The sequence below is a fragment of the Epargyreus clarus genome, unplaced genomic scaffold, assembly GCF_041222505.1.
Source record: "Epargyreus clarus isolate Ecla_fem2 unplaced genomic scaffold, WU_Ecla_fem_2.2 ptg000032l, whole genome shotgun sequence".
Lineage (NCBI taxonomy): Eukaryota > Metazoa > Arthropoda > Insecta > Lepidoptera > Hesperiidae > Epargyreus > Epargyreus clarus.
The window spans coordinates 2045411-2066296 of NW_027332237.1; the positions used below are offsets into that span (position 1 = coordinate 2045411).

General features: G+C 35.7%; 1 protein-coding gene across 1 annotated transcript in view; it reads left to right on the forward strand.

Annotated features, from left to right (window-relative positions):
• homer (protein) overlaps window positions 1-9193 on the forward strand; it is a 56273-nt gene extending 47080 nt beyond the window's left edge. Inside the window, exons 7-10 of the mRNA XM_073090077.1 lie at window positions 7252-7418; window positions 7900-8015; window positions 8332-8448; window positions 9124-9193. Of these exons, the coding sequence (XP_072946178.1) occupies window positions 7252-7418; window positions 7900-8015; window positions 8332-8448; window positions 9124-9165 (442 nt within the window). The 3' untranslated portion in view covers window positions 9166-9193. The remainder of the gene's footprint in view (window positions 1-7251; window positions 7419-7899; window positions 8016-8331; window positions 8449-9123) is intronic.
• The last annotated feature ends 11693 nt before the right edge of the window (window positions 9194-20886 follow it).

Genomic DNA, 20886 nt, shown 5'->3' on the forward strand with positions numbered 1-20886 from the left:
TCGACAATTAAACAACTCAATCCGGAAGAAAATTGGAAGTATGGAGAAAATCGAGCATCGCGCCGTTATAAAGTTCCTTACCAAGCAAGGAAAGTCTGTGCAAATCATAATGGAAGAGATGTCATCGGTTTACGGGGACTCTTGCCCTGGAAAAACGATGGTTTACAAGTGGAACAACCTTTTTAAGCAAGGCAGGGATTCACTTGAAGACGACCCACGACCAGGACGGTCTGTTGAGGTGACCATTCCGGAAACGATAGCGGAAGTCGAAAAATTAGTACTGGAAGATGCTCGGCTAAAGAAGAAACAGCTTGCAGAAATGGTTGGAGTATCGGATACAACCATTTTTAAAATTCTGCATGACCATCTTGGCATGACTAAGGTCAGTGCGCGGTGGGTGCCGAGAATGCTCACGCCGCCTCAGAAACAACAGCGCGTTGAATGTTCCCGTGCGTTTTTGAACCTCTGTGGAGAAGATAAGGATATTGTACAGAATCGAATTGTTACTGGAGATGAAACTTGGGTTCACCATTATGAACCTGAGTCTAAACAAGACTCCATGCAGTGGCATAAAAAGGGTACAGCACCTCCTAAAAAGTTTAAGGTGTCACAATCGGCCGGCAAACTCATGGCGACAGTCTTTTGGGATGCAGAAGGAATTTTGTTAATAGATTACAAAGATAAAGGTGTCTCTATAACCGGAGAATATTACGCAACAATCTTGGAGCGGTTAAAAGAAGCCATCAAAGAAAAAAGACGAGGAAAATTATCCAGAGGTGTCCTGCTGTTGCACGACAATACGCCCGTACACAAGAGCCGTATTGCACTGGCTGCCCTGCATAAGGTGGGCTTTGATATTTTAAATCACCCACCCTATAGTCCAGACCTGGCTCCCAGCGATTATTATCTCTTTCCAAAACTGAAAAAAGAGCTTCGTGGAAAGAAATTTTCTACAGACGAAGAAGTAAAGGACGCAATTTCCTCGTATTTTTCCGACAAGGACAAAACATTTTTTTATGAGGGTTTAAATAAGTTAATACAAAGATTTGAAAAATGCATTCGTCTTGCAGGAGAATATGTAGAAAAAGAAAAATAATTTTGACATTTTATTTTCGCTCCTTGTCCCTCATTCCGCGAACTTAAAAACGTACCCTCGTATATCGATACCTTAAATCGCAAATCAGCCAACTCCACTTATTATCAAAATGTTTTTTTTTATTTATTTTGATTTCGTTCAACGCCATTTGCTATCAATATAAATAAAAAAAAAACATTTTGACAAAAAGTTGAGTTGGCTGATTTGCGAATTAAGGTATCGATATGTCACTTTATAATAGCCCTGTTGCACGTTGCTGTCCTGTGGAAATGCTTTGTACAGTCTCTACCTACACTTATTTGGAGTGTTCAGGCTCAGACGAGGTGACAACTTATAGGTATGTGGCTAATCTCTAAAATATATAACTCAAAGATGACTGACTGACATAGTGATCTATCAACGTACAGCCCAAACCACTGGACGGATTTGGCTGAAATTTGGCATGCAGGTAGATGTTATGACGTAGGCATCCCCTAAGAAAGGATTTTGATCAATTCTACCCCTAAGGGGATAAAATAGGGGATGAAAATAATAATTCGTAACGCGAGCGAAGCCGCGGGCAAAAGCTCGTCTCTAAAATGGATGGATTTCAGTGTTATTTAAAATTGATCATAAATGTCATTTGCGACAGTGACCATTTACCACCAACCGTAAAAAAAGTAGGCGCCTTTGACATTTGCAACATTTCGTCAATTATGTCATTGATGATCAAAAATATGCTTAGAATTTCTCACTAGTGGGGTATAAATAAATTTCTGTATCACACACCTAGTAACGTCCGTATGGAGTAAATGTCACGTGAAGTACAATAGCAGTGTACAAGGGGACAATATTGACGGAGCGGACGCCGGCGGCGGCGTCGGTATGGGTGTGAACTGATCCATTTATAGACCCTATGACCCTTCCGACCTAATAAAGGTATGTTCGTGTAACGGCGACACTTTTTAATTAATTTTAGATGATCGGACAGGTGTTTACGTGGATTTTTATTTGGAATTCAACAAGTTTGCTTTTTTGACAGTTTTGATAAAGGTAAGGGATGATAAATTTGTGATTAATCTATGGTGTAATCGCGTCGGTAGATTTAATTTTCATTATAGCCTTGTTGCTGATGAAAATTATGAATAAATATTCTAACCTGAATCATAATCATAATATAGATAAGAAAGAAAAAATAATGTTTATGGAATGTTAAAATTATGATTCGATGAAACGACAGTAAAATGTTGTTTTTTTTTCGTAAGATCGTAAGATAGTGGAGCCATGTAAAGTAAGGATTTTAGCCAGAAAATTATTAATGTCATCCAATTATTCGTCCGAAATTTGGACGAAACGAATAATTACGTTTCTCGTGTATAGTCATGTTCCTCTCTCAGTTACGAGCTCCGTCGATATCAGAAAAAAACGCTTTCTAAACTCATAGCCCCACACTAGGATTCCCTGTATTGTGGGTGCGATGGACACACAGAGATATACAAAAACACCCAGTTCCAGAAACCTAAATTCATCTACACTAATATTATAAAGAGGAAAACTTTGTTTGTTTGGTTGTAATGAATAGGCTCAAAAACTACTGGATCGATTTTAAAAATTCTTTCGCCATATGAAAGCTACATTATCCACGAGTAACATAGGCTATATTATATATGAAATATATTTGATAAATAGATTTTGAGGCGGTACAAAGTTTGCCGGGTCAGCTAGTCATTTAGATAGCTGTTCGAACCCGGGAGCTTCTGGGCGTCAGATCGGTATGCTGACCGCTCTGCCACGCGGGTCGTCAAAACATTACATTAGCTCAATTGAATCTCCGTTCGCCTCCTGTAGCACATCTCGCTTATTGCAAAAACTGTAACAGCCCGCTGTTGCATTATTGCACAACACAAGAATATAGCTCATAATATAATTGAGCTCGGCGCGTCGTTGCTCAACCGTTGTTGCTCGTTACGATCGATCGTTGGGCGCATTTTCCGGATATTTCTGTAACGAGCGTGAAGATCGAATGATTTCCCGGTGCGGTGTTACTGCTCTATATTGTAGTACAGAACCTCCAATAAGGTATGTAAACTTTTAAATATTAAAAGAAAAGAAAAACTAACTGATTAAATTTATTACCTGTAAAGGGAAGTAACATTACTTCTCACTTCCACAATTTAGACGAATCCAACGACATCTCATATGATAAAATCCGTCAAGCCATTTGGGCTTTAAGGCGTGCCAAATAATAAGACACACGGTCGAAAAACATTACACTCCGCAGTCGGATAATAAAATACAAGTAAGCCCAAGTTTATACTTAGTTATATGCCCTATTTAAAAAGAGTACTATCAATTAAGTGATTATTTCACTGTAAAAACGGTGTGGTCTAAAGTAGCTCCAGCTCCACATGTATCATTTGGTTAAGTTTACCATTGTAAATATTTTTTTAAGATGTTTGTTATTGAGTTTCATTCGCCCCTTCTTCTCTATAACGAAACACCTTGTGAAGTAGCTGTAGGTAGATGTATTGACGTTCAAAAAGAGTTCTACAAAGGATCTGTTTTGTATAAAATAATTTGATTTTATTTGATTTAGGTATCTTAGTATGTATGTACATCATAGAACCACCGCGCCACATTAATCCTACTTGAATATTATCTTTCCAAAAGTCGAGAGCTTTACCTAATATCTACTTAACAACCCACGACTTCGTAACTCATAATGGCCCAAAATAAAAGAGCCTCGACATTCATAAAAAGGTTTCAGTTCTAGAGGCCTACATAAATTAACAGTTTACATCTTTTTATACTGAAACAAAATCTTCTTTGAAAGCTAAAACCGGTCTGTTCTATTCATGTCGCGAAGGTGACATGAATATCACCTTGCTTGTGGACAAACAAACTTTGTGGTACATATCCATGTATATGTACTGGAATGTGGTATAAGATAAATGTCAATACCTATTTCTGCCATATTTCAGTGCTAAGCGCTACTGTGTTCTATTTTGAAGGGTGTGGTAAAAGAGACGTTCTAACTTAGTCCTCAGGTTTAGCAAGTGTAGCAGCGTATCTGTGGCCAAACTAACGTGGGAATCTAATCTTATCGGGGGTTGATTACATATGTCCATGGGCGGTAGCTACTTGCCATCAGGTGGACCGCAATCACCTTTGCTACTTCTATATTATAAAAACATATTATTATTTTCGTGAGCATTTGCGATATATTAATAATTCTGCATCTACCCTACTGATATTTGGTATAAGCAGCTTATAGGTTCTTCTATTAGTAGCAATCATAACTAAGTGGTTGGAACTTAGCTCAATAGCCCATCATCATCAATTATTGTCCCACTGCTGGGCACGGGTCTCCTCTTAGAATGAGAAGGATTAGGCCATAATCCACCGCGCTGGCCAAGTGCGTATTGGTGGACTCGATTTGCCTTAAATTGAACTACACATTCCCCGATTTAAGGCCCCATTTTAAACCAAGAGGCCATCACTTTATAATACAATTATTGTACTTATTCGATTACAATGGAAATGCGGGTAAAGCGAATAATCGAGATTCATAAGCGAGATGGACACGCATACCGGCTGGTCATAATTGATCCATCAGTACGTAATACAACGTAATTTGATATAATCTGCTACATTCCGTTGCTCACGTGACTCCATTCGAGAGGTCCTGTAGGGAAGTTATGATAGGATTTCTATGCCGTATGTCTGTTATGTGGTAGATTTAGGTGTACCTGACTTTTTCTTCTTGTATTTTATTAAATGGAAGTATCAAACAAGATTGAAGTTTTTTTTAACCAATTTTTTTTTTTTTTTTTTTATAATATACGAGTAGCAGACGCATGCAGTCCACCTGATGGTAAGTGGCTACTGCCGCCCATGGACATCTTTAATCAACCCTAGATAGGATTAGGTATTCCTACCTGAGGTCGCCCACAGATGCGCTGCTACCCCTGAGGACTAAGCTGGAACGCCTCGGAAAAGTCTGTCTCCCTTACCACACCCATCAAACCGGAAGTCGACGTGATATAAATATATGTGATCACAAATAGTTTCGATATGACCAAGATACGTGCAACTTGGTCGAAATTTCGGCAAAAGTGAAATTAAAGACCGTGTATCGTAATTACCAGTTATATATTAAAATATCTCAATTCCGCGACAAAATAAGTCTAAAATCATAAATCCTAAGTAGGTTGGTCAATGATGCCTTGTTATCCCTAAGTACTAAGTTTAAAATGTTTAAATACCTCGTATATCTCGTACCTTACCATACTTTACAACCCAAGCCACACTTAACTCTGTTGTTATAAGAGTCAGTGGTGTGTCTTCGTGGTCGAGACACGAGGTTTTACCACCGTTCTTACCTTGAAAGTGATAGCTCATGTCCCACAATAACTTGGTTAGTTAACCGTTCAATGTGACTATGCAAATCACAACGAGAACACTATGAGCGCGCTCAGCGTGTAATACTCGGTAATAGTTGCATCAAAACGAGAAAAATTACATACGCGTTATGATTTTATCACGTATGTGGACCGTTAAGTTGAGACTTTACGATCGAAAGTGTTTGTTTCGGGTGTTTTCACACGAGACAATGCACGGCAGCGCATCGGGTCGTTGGTCTTTGGGTTTCGCCTCGTTTTATCGTATCGGCGTATCGGATTTTATTGAAGTATCGATCGGTAGTAGGTAGTTAGGTATAGGAACGAATCATTTCAATTGTAAGCGTTACTAGCACGGCTTTAAAACATGAAGATGATGAATGATGATGAACATGATGAAGATCTCTCTGAGGTTTGAGATGAACGAACTACGGCGGCACCGCTACCACACCTATTTCTGCCTAATAACAGCAGTGTTAAGCTCTGTTGTATTTTGGTTTGAAGGGAGACATACTTATTCAAGGCTTTCCAATTTAGTCTTCAAGGTTGGCAATGCATCTGTTACCAACCTCAGGTAGAAGTATAATTTTATCGGGGGTTGATTACAGATGTCCATTGATGGACGTAGCCATGTACCACAAGGTGTGTACTATGGTTGCATGCTCTAGTTGCTACTTCAATGTTATAAAAAATTTGGCTATTAACATTTACTTGCTTTACAATGTCTGTTGTTTCTTGTTGGTTAAGACTTTAAAACTCCTGTGAATCGCCTCGTGATCCATGGTTAGTTGAAACACATATTTTCTTGTTTTTTATTTTTTATTAACATCTCGTCCAAAAAGCCGAAAATATAGATTGTATATAAGAGCTCTACGTCATCTCGCTAGTTCAATTTCGGGTCGATAAATGAGGTCACACTCCATGCAAATACGTGAAACATGTCTTATGCATAATAATGAAATCGAAATGAAGCTCAGTATTGCGTGGTATTGAATGTGAAAGACTAGACGGTGTGTTGGGATAATAGGCGTTATTGGTGTTGCATGTACTTAGTTCGTTATAAAGTAATTTGCTAACGTAATAATATATAACGCTTTCTACACTCATAACTCGTGCGTATTACTATTACTAAATATATAATTAGGCGTATAGGCAATAAAGTATAGTAGTGGAGCTCGAAGCAGGAACGCAGTGGACACACTTCTGCCATACATATTATACTGCATACAAACTTTTTTTTTTGTTTTTGTTTACGAGGGGGAAACCTTCAAAAGGTACCCGGTGCCGTGGGAGCGACACAGGGTTATGTGCATACATACTTATTACGCCTTATACTGTCAGTGTTAAGTGACGCTGTGTTCTGGTTTTTAGGGCGTGGTAAGCTAAACAAGGCTGTTCGAGGTAGTCCTCGGCGGCAGTAAGATGTCTATAGTTTATGCTTGACTTTGGATAGAATATAAATTCAATATGCTGTTAGGACGAAAGCTCGGAAATCTCGGAAAAGTTTGTCTCCCTTACCACACCCTTTGCACCAGAACACAGTAGCGCTTAACTCTGCTGTTACTATGCGGAAATAGGTCTGGCAGTGGTGCTGTCGGAGTCTAAACACAGGGAGCTCTACTACCATTAGTCAGTCGTAGGGAATTTCAGTAGGGGACCACAAAGGATTGCAACCATGCAGCCACGAGTATCAGTGGCTACTTAACGTCGAATACAATGCATCGGTTCTCCTCAATCTAAATGTATATATAATAGATGATTTCTCTTGTCCACCAGCTCTGCCAACGCGAAGAAATGGGAGGTGGAACTGGCGACACTGAAGAGCAACAACTTACGACTCACTGCGGCTCTGCAGGAGAGCACTGCTAATGTTGACGAATGGAAGAGGCAGCTGCATCAGTACAGAGAGGAGGTGGCGCGCGCCAGACACTATGCTGGGAAAGGTAAGTGCTTATGAAGAAGAAAACGAGCTTGCAGTCTACTTGATGGTAAGAGTTTTCGAAATTGCTGTAGAAAAAATGCACCCCGTTTGAAGGATTGGTGCGAGGAATGGATATGGAGTGCTGATGATGTTGGAGTATCAATAGAGCAAGCTGTACATTTGATAGAAAGATGCGGGAAAATCGAAGTAAGCTGTAGTCAACGATCATGCATGATGATGGTAATCTGAGGAGAAAGATGATAGATTATTTACGGAATTAAGGATGGGAAGGATTGGAAGTAAACAGCCTGACATGGATAAAACCATCGGTAAAAACTGCAAATGGAATTGGAATTCAAACTAAGGTCAGCAACAGATGCGGTGCTTACGTGTAAATTCGAATGCCTCCAATTGGACATAGTTGATTGAAGGCAACAATTGATAGGGCGCTTGCATTTTGTTACTTTTGCCTGGTGATTAATATACAAAAATCTATTTTTCAGGCGGTGATGCTAATGAAGTGGAGCAACTTAGGCAGCGCGTGGCTCAACTGGAAGCAGAATTGGCACAGAAGAACGAAGAGTTGGCTCAGATCACTAAATCCAAGAAGAGTGAGCAGGTAAGGATTTTGCAAGAGATAAGCAAAAGGATGTCGTGGAATGGTCTTCATCTGTTTTAGTAATATGAACAGCCTAATTTGATCCTTGGCTATGAAGAAATCATGAATTTAGATAGGTGTTTTCGGCCTAGGTATTTTTGGCGATCGGTAACAGTGCAACAGTAATATAGTGGATGGTTCATTTTGGTATCTCATTGCTTGGATATCTCATGCTACCTCTTTGAGCGTCTTCCATTTTTCCAGTTATTGGCTAGAACCATTCAATGGAGTGCCTCGAAAAATTAATGTTCTAAGCAAAAAACATTTGTCATTGCAGGATGCAGAAGCAAAATTAGCTCAGAGTCAGCTGGAGCTGGCTCTGGCTGCTCAAGACGGTCAGCGGCAGGTCATTCAGGCTTTGAATGACCAACTGGCGCGTCAGCTTGAGGAGCTGGTGAGTGTCATTAATTTTTGTCATGCTTTGTGCAGTAGCGATAAATTCCCATCTAGATTGTAATCTAGCGTGAAATTTAATGTACAAATTGAAGTAATTTTTGAGCGATTTTGAATTGGAGCATTTGTGTATTTATTTGTTGGTTTTGTGTAGATACTATCCGTGCGATTACTATTATTTTACATGTTTATCTATTTGTAGTAGACAATCTGTCATGTGACTTTAACGTGATACATACACAATTACACACGCACGTAAACATGCATGTACGCTCGCTCTCAAGAACATACACATATGCACGCATATACGCATTGACACATTTACGTATAAAAACACGCACTCGCTCATACAATCACATACACACAACTACACACACAAACACACACACACACACACGCGCGCACACGCACACACACGCTATACATACACACAACTTTAATTTACATTTCAAACACATAAACACATAAACTTTAAATTTACATTTAAAGAAGAAATTTACAGTTATATTTAAGAAATTTACAGATTTTCAATTACCAATTGTCTAAGCGTGTTTAATAGCCACACTACATTGTTACTCTTTTCCAATCATCCTGTTTATCACGATCTATCCGACGACGATCCACATTAAACCTACCATACATGAGCCTACTATACATCACTACAACTTGTCCGCAGAGCACGATCCACCGCGAGATAAACACGGCGCTGCAGACATGAGGCGCGGGCGGTGCGCGGGCGCGGCGCGCGCTGCCGCTGCTGCTGCGCGCGCCGGGCCCCGCGGCGCCGCGCGCGCACAAATGAACGCCGCTCCGGGTGTTTCCGCACGTGCACGAGGTTTTTTGAACTATTGTCTCTTTTTAGAATTGGTTTCGTTTTGTGTGAGGTGTTCTAGTTTCGTGTAGAAGTGGTTTTAGGGTCGTGAAAATTAGTTAGCGGTGTAATTTTGTTAAGTGTCGTAAAAATCAGTTGATCTCCATTTCTATAATAATTCTCTCTCTTTCTCGCTAAAATTTTGTTCTTTTTTTAATGATCAGCGTTTCAATTTACATTCAGTGTAAATAGGTTTAATAGTAGTAACATATCTACCACTAGTAATCATTATTACGTGTACTTCTTCTAAACCTTTTCTAAAACATGTATTGTTTTTTACAATTTTTATGATTCTCTAAGGGGAAAAAGAGAGAGATTAGTATTTGACGTTACCGGCCGGTTGATATTTGATTTTCTTTAACTGTCTCGAATTTTCTATGTACCTACTGTTCGTATACGTAAATGCTTACTGATTATGTTTATTTACTCTATATTTATTATTTTTTGTGGAATACGTAGTAGTGCCATCTTGTGTTATAAAAGAAGTTTTTTTACTTGGCTCGATTTGTCTCGACAATTTAAAACTATTGTGTTAATATATTGTCTTAGTATTTTTTTAATTGACAGCTATTTATTCAAAATTGATATTGTATAACTTAATTTATCATTGTATTATTCTTTGTAAGAATCGCTCTGTGTGATTTGCTTTGTAAAGATACAATTTTAATATGTATAGAAATGTATGTAAAGAATAATTGTATGAAAGTTGACATTTTTTGCCAACGCGCACATGTTAACTGTATTCGTACAAAGATAACTCACACAGCGCCGCGAATATGTTATTTTTTTCAGAATATTTTAGAGTATTATATTGTATAATTTTATCTATTAATATGATCGGAATTTCCTTAAATTGTTATTATACTAAAAATGTTATTAGTTTTAGTTAACGGCATATAACATTTCATTATGTACTCGATTTTTTAAAATAAGTAAAGTTGCTGTAAATATAAATTTACAAACTGTTTTGGTAGGAATAGGAGATGCCAAATAACACCGTTAGGGGCGCTGGCACTGTATGAGACAATCATTTTAATATGGTTTAATGGAATTCTTCACATGTACGGCTTACGACACGGGGAAACGTAATGTGAGGATCTGGCATTTTCTGGTTTAAACCGGATTTAACATGTTTCTATTGAACAATCTACCCGTATTTTATGATTCATACGATGCAAGCGCCACCTACATAATGGCTCTTTTCGAGGTTCTTATGCCAGGATTAGATACTCGCCGAGTGCAGGCGAATACGAGTATGTAAATAACCTACTCGATACAACTCGATGTGGGGTTTTCAGTGGCGAATGATTACGCGTTCGCAGCGTTTACATACGCGTCATTGTTCGGCTCGTTACTCGGCCATTGTTCGCGTGTATCTAGGTGAAGAGTTACAATTCTCGCGAGTAATTATTGATCTTGAGTAGGTGCAATATAATTTGAATATATAATTTAAAGATTATTCTAATTTTAATTTTTATCGGATTTTTATTGTATGTTTTAAAATATTGGTTATTTTTACTCAGTTGTACTCATACGAGTATATTTATTTTAAACATTCCGTTATTTCTTAAAACAACTTGGTTAATTGTTTTTATTCTTACTATTATTTACTTAAAAAAATGATAAATATTTCCAAATATACGGACTCACAAAAAGTAAGAAGAACAAACGCGAAAAAGAATTTGAATTCTCTTGTATGTGTGTGTGACAAATGTCGCCTTGTACGTACACTTTAATAAGTTTGTGTGAGAGACTTATAAACTTTATACATATAGTGAGTTATTAAATAGTTTGCCGAAGAAGCGCCACGGAATAAAACTGCTCTCTGTTTTTTATCTCATGTTTTTTTAATATCATACAATTGGTCGCTATGCCCCTAAAATATTTAACTTTATTACTACGAATTAATTGAAGCGTTTTCTTATTACGTACAGTGATTTCACGCAATTATCTTTATAATAAATCTATCTCCGTATATGCTGTAACCATATTACTACATGCCAACTTAATAATGTAATTTTAAACTAGTGTGTGTTCCACAACTCTACATGGTTTCGTATTTAACGATCTTTTGTTATTTTGTATGTGAGGGTCAAACCTTGAAACGAAATTTTAAAAAAGTTACCCGAATTGATTGAGCTGATTTTTTTTATATACGTTTGGTTTGGATGACAATGCATTACTAGCTTAGTGACGTCATTCGTAATCTAAAATGGCGGACTCCCTAAGATGGCGGTCCACCCATTTTTATGCTCTCCTATGATATGGCTGTCAAAGTATTATTATTTTTAATTATATTTTCGTGGTAATACATTACAATATGGGTACGATGGCAGCTATTTCAAAATCGCATTTTAATTAAAAAAATTTAGGTCATATTAACAATTATATGATTGTATTATGTAAGAAAGTAACGTTCGTGAGTCAGTATTGTGTTGTTATAGTATTTGATTGAGAACTTACTGAGGTATTAAATGAAAAATGCGGTCGAAACACTTACTTACGATAATGTTCTATATTAATAATAATCGTTAAGAAATACTTCATAATAATGATGTTATAAAACTCGAATGTTGAAATAAACACTATGCTTTGATCTAAGTAGTTTACAAATAAACATGAAAAATATATAAATAGTTTAAAAATTGTAACTTTTAAATTTACAGTAAATATTAATTACGTTTTATTCGAATTTTGTTTTTAAAATAATGGAATGTTTAAAATAAATATTGTTTTCACAATATAATGAAAATTAGAGAGAGATTATATTTTTATTGTGTTCAAAGTGTAAGTAGAAAGCACATAAAATATATATTTTAAATTAATTTTAATTGATACTTCAAAAATTTTATTTATTTAAATTTGCTTTATGTGGAGATTTTAATATATATTTCGTTTATCTTAAGACACTTTTGTAATATTGGGCAATATGGAGAATTATCCATATTGCTCAGTAACAATATGAACAACTATATTGTAATTGTTTAAATAAGTTAAGTAATGCCCACCCACCCTTAAATTTGATGTAAATAAAATAAAAATTATGTTATCACGATGTAATGCCAAAAACACTAATATAATTTGTAAATTTCTAATTAAGTTTAATTATTTAGTTTAAGAAAAAACTGGATGCACAGAGAAATACCGATTTTTTTTTCTGATTCTGGAAAATGGCGTTGCCATATCCTATGTGTATATTGACAATTCCTAAATTATTGATGCAACACATTCAATATATTGATCATGCAATATTCACGAATATTAATACTTTTTCACTAAGCATTATTAGTGATTCTAGTATTATATTGTTATTGGATTAGTTGGCGTTTAGTGGCCATTCCTGCCCGTGAAATTTGCAGTCCTAATAAATTATGATAACTCGATATAGGTATTAGAATTGTGACGGATTTATTCGAAATGTGAAATCATAGTTCGGTCATTATCTTGAATGAAGTCCCACTGTTAGGCATATATAGCCCACCACATTGATAGAGTAGTGTGAAATATTTGTAAATATAATTCAATCGTATACTATTTCGCTTGTATTCAGTTATAAAGTATTTTTAATTTTAGATATAGTCGGGCGCCATACTGCTAGTCCGCTCTGAAGTTGTTGCGAGCAGGTGTAGTCATACAATTTGCTATGGCGACGCGATTCATTTCTATATTCAGAGCGGACTAGCAGTTTTACGCGGACTACACCATATTGGGTAATCCTATAGTATTCCCAATTTCTTGCCCTTTCAATCAGTGCCCAGCAGTGGGATTATACCGAGTTGGTGGTGATTTCAATGTAAAATATTTGTGGCGATAAGTATTAGTCTATGATCCTATATTATGGTCGTATTCCAGCGATTCTTACGCGACGCGTATTTAAATTATCTAATTACTAGTACTTTTCTCTAATGGGGAAAATCGTTAGGATTTTTATTAATTTGGGTAAGCTATAATAAGATTATGGGTCGAGAAGATATCATGATTTATTTAGGCACCCAAGTATATTTAGGATCGACGATACGATTTTTTCGTATCGATTCGTAGCGAAAAAATCGCGCGTTTAAAAATTGTATGTTACTGAAATTCTAACAGCATTACTTCTACAGTAAACAACCTGTAATATAATACCGTGTGTGATTTTTTTAATGGATTTTCGGACGAAATCTTATTGTTTCAATGTTTCTTAACACAATTTTTATTAATTGAAGTATTATTATAGATTATAGAGACTTATCGTATTAATATGCATCGTTTAAGAATCGCCCTATTAATAAATTAGTCGAAAAAAAAAATAACTACTTTTCGCCGATTAGACGTCCGGTGCAAATAAAGTATAATCTAGAATTATTAATTCACCTTCGAACAACTATAACTGATACACTTTCGAATGTTAGGTAAGAAACGTATTACGTATTATGTATTATTAGCTAGTTGTAAGTATTTTATATATAGCCGTTGTTGTATCTCTATATGGTAATCTAAGATATGTTATATGCGTAGATACTTAGTCGCATGAGACGAAAAGTGGTTCGGTTTTTAGCTGAAGCTGTTTTACATACTGTAAGCCTTGGTAATAGTATTCTATACGTAAAAAGTTATAAAATTGTATAGTTATTTGCACAAATTATAACTTAAATATAAATTTCAAAATTATTATAAAATCAAAAAAATTGGACTGCTAAAAATGCAGCCTATGTCACTCCCAGAATTTAGTAGAATCCAACTACACCTCTTTAAAATCTGTCAAGCCGTTTGGGCTGTAAAGAGTGCCAAATAATTAGACATACGCTCGAAACATATTACCTTCCCCAATCGGGTAAAAATTCTAGCAATTACTTTTTCTATTCGATTTGGAGGGCAGGTGATTTAATATGATATTTTAGTTTAACTGGAGAGCCTTTTTCGTATTGCATATTCTTACTAAGGCTTCTGTGAATGTGTATGTGTGCGTGAGTGTTATGCGGCGACGCACACTAACGTCGATAAATGACACCATCACGTTTTACGCCCATTATTAATTATCTATCCATTCTTTTACCTATCAAAGATCGAAATTTAACAAGGTGTACAAGTAAAAGATGTCAAATGTCGATCTTTGGTAGGTTTTGGATAGATTGGTTATAAATAACGTGGATTTGTATTATGACGTCACAGCCGACCTGTATCTACGCATATGTTATATCTTTAATGTTAATATTATAATGATTCCTCGAAACTCGATCTGCAATCGCATTTTCTACTTTACGTGCATTTTTTCTTGTACTCGAATGTTTTTTACTCTTTTCGTATTGTATAGAATGTTAAAGTGGTCTTTACTTTTTATTAGACTTGTATTTATAGATCTCTTGAGTTTTTTTATGTCTATGTCGCGTTCTTAGTTCAGTTCTAGCAACTTTGCTAGTGAATTGACGGAAAAAGGTTTATTTATATTTACAGACATTGAGCGGGCCAGTCACGGGCCGTAATAAGCAAAGTATTCTCCTATACAATGTGTATTAACGTATTTATATCTACCGTAACAGTTGCGCATGTATGCGTGGGTTATGTCTCAAAGTATTGTATAGAAAAGTATAGAAAAGATTTTGTCTGATATGTTGTTTGTAGGTTGTGGATATAAATGTTCATTTATATCTACAGACAATTACCGCGCCAGACACGGGCCGTTTCAGGCAAAATAACGTTTGTCTATATAATATTAAGGCCCACGGCCAGTGTCTTTGCGGCCTATCACGTTTGATAATAAAGCGACTTCCCGCGACTCATCAAGAGATGGCGCTAGGTTTCTAAATCACGCTATCGAAGTTTTCACAACATCTTGTACATATACAAGCCTCGAACTGAGACTGCCGGAGCACGGCCGCTTCCTGGGCATGATCACCGAGCCAATAGGAAAATCTCTCTTTTTCAAAATATAAATACGGTAATACACATTGTATCTATAGTAAAAAATATTGTGCCTGTGACGGCCCGTGTCTGGTACGTTCTAAGCTTGTAGATATAAACGGGGACAAATTGTTGAAACTCACCGTTTTATATTTATTGACACTGAAAATAATGTGTCCTATTTATAATAGATTACGTATAGTAGGATATCGGGGATAAAGATAAGCTGAATTAGTCAAAGCGACTGCAGAAACTAACCTAGACTAAATGTTCAATCATATAAGCCCTTTATGACTAATATTAGTCATTTTGGCTAAGTATGACGTCATAAGATTATAATGGTAGCTACTTCTTAAAGACACATTACAATTGTCGTTTTGGTGATCCCAAAGTCGTTTTTTTTTGTAAAAAAATATGGATTTCAAAAGGAAATCTTTGCCGATATTGTATAGAAAATTATGACGAAAAAATTTCTATACAAAATAAGAAATTCTGTTTTTTAAAATGTGCTCTTTCCAATGTTAGTCAATTCTGTGGTAAGCGTGCAGCTTTATCGAATAAGATTATTCGGAAAATCTTCTCGAAATTTTATAATAAAACTTGACATACTTCTTATATATATTGTGTATCGGAATATAATGTGTATGGAAAAGTAAGTCTTATCGATTTTTTATTTGTGATGTGAGCAGTTAAATGTGTCAGTATTCAGTAATGTTAATTCTGTAATAAATACAGTGGGGAATAAAAAAAAATAAAGGTTCTCCTATTTCTTTAGTGTCGCCCTCTAAATGCCTACGAATGGGCTTAAACTAACAGACAGTTGCATAAAAGACCGTTATATCGCTTAGAATATAGCGCAGTCGCTAAAGCCGCTGTTGCTCGGGCGTCCAATTTGTTGTTTGAGCGACCAAAAATCTGTCAATAGTCGAGAATATAGTGGCGTGGCAAATTTGACAGTGGCTTTAAATACTATTTGATCAAGTTATCAGTTTCTCAAGCGATAGTAGCCAGCCAGCTTTGAATATGTACGTGATTTTAGATGTGGGTCGAGTGGGGGAGGGGTGATACCCTAATCATACTGGATACGCCAGTCTCGTGATGTATTAAAATTATCTATATCATACGTAATCTTAGTTACGGTAGCGTCACAAGTTTACTTTTCCATATAAATTGTATTTCGAATGTGTTGTGTATAAAATTACCATTCCTAGTCGTAAGAGTAAATAAAGTCAGCACAGTATCCGTCTAACTATTTCCCAGTTTAACGTTAGTGTTTAAACTTCCATTGAGTTATTTGTTTTATTTATATTTTTGTTTTGTGTTTTGTTATCGAGACCCTGTATTGCATAGATCCCTTAGCAAATTAGTGTTTAATATTCGACAGATAATGGCTGAGAGTAATGTTTGAATGTAAGTTTTTATACTGGTTTTTTAGAACAGCGTATTAGGGATGGCGATCCGAAATCGATTAATCAGAGACTCGATCTTTTCGGCCAAAAGAAGTCGATTATTTTAATCGATATCCAGTAATGGGGCGATTCAGTGAATTGATCTTTCATCCTAGAAAATCGAAAGACGATCTTTTCAAAGTTGGTTGACTGTGTTTTTTTTCGCTTTTTTCGCCCTATATAGCTAAAATGATCGCAAATCGTTTTTTGGAGAATCGATTCTTTGGGCCGCGATTTTTTTGTGAATCTATGTATCACACTTCGATTCGAATCGATTCAAGAATCGATCTTTTTCTGAGAGAATCGCCGTCCCTACATATGTGTGTGTAAATGTGTACGTACGTTGTCTCCACACGTTGAAACACGCACTCGCCCGTTCCACGCGATCACATCACAAGTCATTTATCTGTCGACATATGAAAAATGGAAACAAATGATATCATTGAAAAAGGCTGAGGACCCAATTTTTAAAATATACAATGTCTTCTAAACAGGGTAATTTCGTTTACTGTTGTGTACTTTTGAATAGTCACGTTGTTATTCGATTTTTACTCTCGTCTTGACAATTACATTTTAGTAGGTGACATAAAAACAAGTGATTCCTTTTTTTTAGTATGCTCGATTTCTTGTGCGCGATTTTAATGTGTGCGTGGTATGTCTTCTAAATAAATAATATAAATATGTAACAGACTTGTAGCCACATACTAATTCAGTTTAAGCTATTGTTGCATTAATATAAAAATAGATGAACATAAACATTATTTGTTAGTTAAATAAATAATTATCTAGTGTTTAGCGGATTGAATTAATGTTTTATAGTGTATCACTATTTATTTGTACATGTCTGTTTATCACAATTATTATTATATAGTTGAAATTAGTACCGAAATGATCTATTATTTGAAAATTGTAATATAGAAAATTAGATGTTTAAGTGTTAATTTCCATGATAATTTGTAAACTGAATATGTTACGTGTGATTACAATATAATATACATTATTAATATACAAATACTATTATTATTAATAATAATATATATCATAGTCAACTGTAACTGTTAAATTCTACAATTACTGTAGTTTAATAATGAATGTAATCTGAATGGGAGATAACATTTTTTTCTTTAAATAAATAAATTAATAATGATATTGTAATATAATAAAGAACGGAAAGTTCAATTTTAAATGTTAATAAATTAAAACGTGTCGCATTTTCATTATTAAAATGATGTAAATGCAAATAATCCTCATTCAGAGAAAAAATCCGTGCCCAGCAGTGTTTGAAGATAAGATGCAAATAATATGCACACGAGAAAATGCGTTTAAATTAAATGTGTTGCTTTATATTCCTCTCAATCCGATATTGACACTACTGCTACCTAGCGGAATTTACGGTAATTACACGAGAGTCATTGCATTGCATATTTGACACTTTAAAAAGTGTATTGCATTGCATATTCGACACTTTAAAAAGTGTTTTTGTACATAAGTCAGTTTGACGTTTACATTGCACTTACGTCATTTTAATTGTAAATGTGCGTTGTATCCAGTGATTTCGGCCCGAGGTGTATCTCCCACCGACTTCCTTCGATTGGAGTGCCAATGTTTACCAATTATTTCCACTAAGAATAATTATTAAAATAATTATAAATAAACTCGGGCCGTCATGGTTGGATGCGTAATTATAATTGTTGTATTGTAATCGCATTATAGGATGTAATTATTCAATATTATTATAATATAGTCAGCATTGCGTTTGCCGTAATAATTACAACAAAATATAGCGTGAATAATAAATAAGGACACCTTTTTGTAAATGTAGTCGAAAATACACCTTGTAATAAATTATTCAGTATTATAAATTTGATTAATATTTAAATTAATAATTGTTGTTAAATTACAACAGTTGTTTATTAGTATTTAAATTAATTGTTGTAATTATAATTGAAGTCCGGCTACTGCAGATGTAGAGTATTAGTTTTTCTGTAAGCAATGTTTTCAAATACATACTCGGTTAACAAAGACAAGTTATTAAATAGACTCTTAATTGGAAATTTCTGATGTAAGGTAAAATGATTTCTATGTAACTTAATACTTACGCATTGTCCGAGCCAATTTGGAGTGCAGTCATACGGATTATCTATTAGGAGCCTATTTAGTGACTTCGTCTTCATTAGATCCGGTCATATACTTGATTTTTTTCAATGTATTTAAAGTTTTTGTAGCAAATGCAAGGCAGACTATGGTATGTGTACGTTATATCTTCCATTAGTCGTAGTCGCTGTGCTACCGTATGCGTATTAACAATAAATAAATTAATATGGATTTCTGTTTGACGTTTTATTTCTGCGTTTATTCGCCTATTTCCCAATTGCTCCTCTCTGCCGATTTGTTTTTTTTATAACTTTCAAGTAATTTGAAGGATGTGGTAAGGGAGACATACTTTTCCGAGGCGTTCCAAATTAATCCTCAGGAGTTGCGGTGCATCTGAGGCCGACCTCAGGTAGGAATATCTAATCCTATCTGGGGTTGATTACAGATGTCCATGGGGGGCAGTAGCCACTTACCACCAGGTTGACGGCATGCTCGTCTGCTACTCCTATATTACAAAAAAAAGTAATAAATGAAGTTCCACAATACTCCACACTAGGATTCCCTGTGTCGTGGGTGCCATGGACACACACATAGACAAATACACGAACACCCAGACCCAGAAACAGAAATCTAAATTCATCATTTAGATATCTGTCTGGCCGGGGATCGAACCCGGGACCCTTTTCGCGTCAGACCTGTATGGTGACCGATGCGCCACGCGGGTCGTCAAAATCTTGAATGAATGAAATCTGGGCGAAGTTCATAATTAGGACATTGAGTACAACGGAGAGACAACTGACACGGAGCGTGAAAGAAGCTGCATGTAATGTCGGCTGTCAATTGATTTTAGGAAACAGGATACGAGCAGGCGCCCGCCGCATGTAAACGCGTCTTACGCTCTCCGTGTGTAGAAACCCATCGCGCGCGCCTATGACTCTGCTCATACTATTTGTTCATACAAAGCATACAAAAACGCAAACGTCAGTTTTATCGGACACTAGCCAATGTATCGCGGAAACGCTGCATGAAGTCTCCGTGCGTAAACGCGTGGAGACAAAAAAAATATATGAAAAAACGAAAGTTCATGTATCAATGATTTAGGTAAATTTATTTGGCGTTCATATATTTTTTATCATTGCAAAAAGCAAAATTAGAGAAAACGCCTTCTAAGTAACCAATTCTCGGTAGAATCTTCACACTATTACGAATTCGCAGAAGACAGCCCTGCCTATCGTGTGTTAATGCGGTGGCGTCAAACCTAAGCATTAAAGTTGGAAACCAACATTACACCTACTACGATCACTTAGGTACATCTTATACTTCTTACTAAAGTACATCTTGCAGGACACTACGGCCACACATCGTATGGACTTCACATGGCATTTCTGGTTGGTTGTTGGTACTGCATGAAGAAGTTAAAGCAAATATGAGTTACCCTGTTGAGTTCAATTCCTTATGAAAAGTTTTAACTAATTGTTTTGAATTGAATTATAAAGACATTTGGTTTAACTTCGAAGTATCGCAGGTAGGTATACTCTGATTCATAATTAGGTGTCCAAAATGTAAACAAAGGTGTTGACCTATCAAGAAAATACGTTTCAAATGGTAGTTTCTTATTTTTGACAATATTAAATTAATACAACAATAGTAAAATAATGATCTAAAAAAATTAAGAACAATTCATATTTTCTAATATTTAGATTACCTCAATTTCGTTCCATACAGTAATAATAATCAAAAACAAGGTTTATGGTAGAAAATTAAAATGTGTTAATGGTAACACAATCGGAATCCAAGACATTTGTTGTGCTGTCATTTTTAAGTTTCGTAACTGATATTATTCATTTTCGTGATTGTGATCGAACTCTAATGTTTTCTCGTTTACATAACGCGTTTGTTTAATTGTGTATATTTGTTAAATTTTCGTTTTTTGTTGAGTTTCTTAAAGTTTTTGTTTCTTGTTAATTTTGACAGTGACATTTTTTTGTTTACATTTTGGACACCTAATTATGAATCAGACTATAGGTAGCTAAGCGGTGTGCGAGGTCGAAGATACGCTACGAAACTAAATAAGTAAGATATGATATGAAAACACGTAGCTACACCAGCCGCCATCGTTAGCTCGCATTCCCCATAAATAACAGCT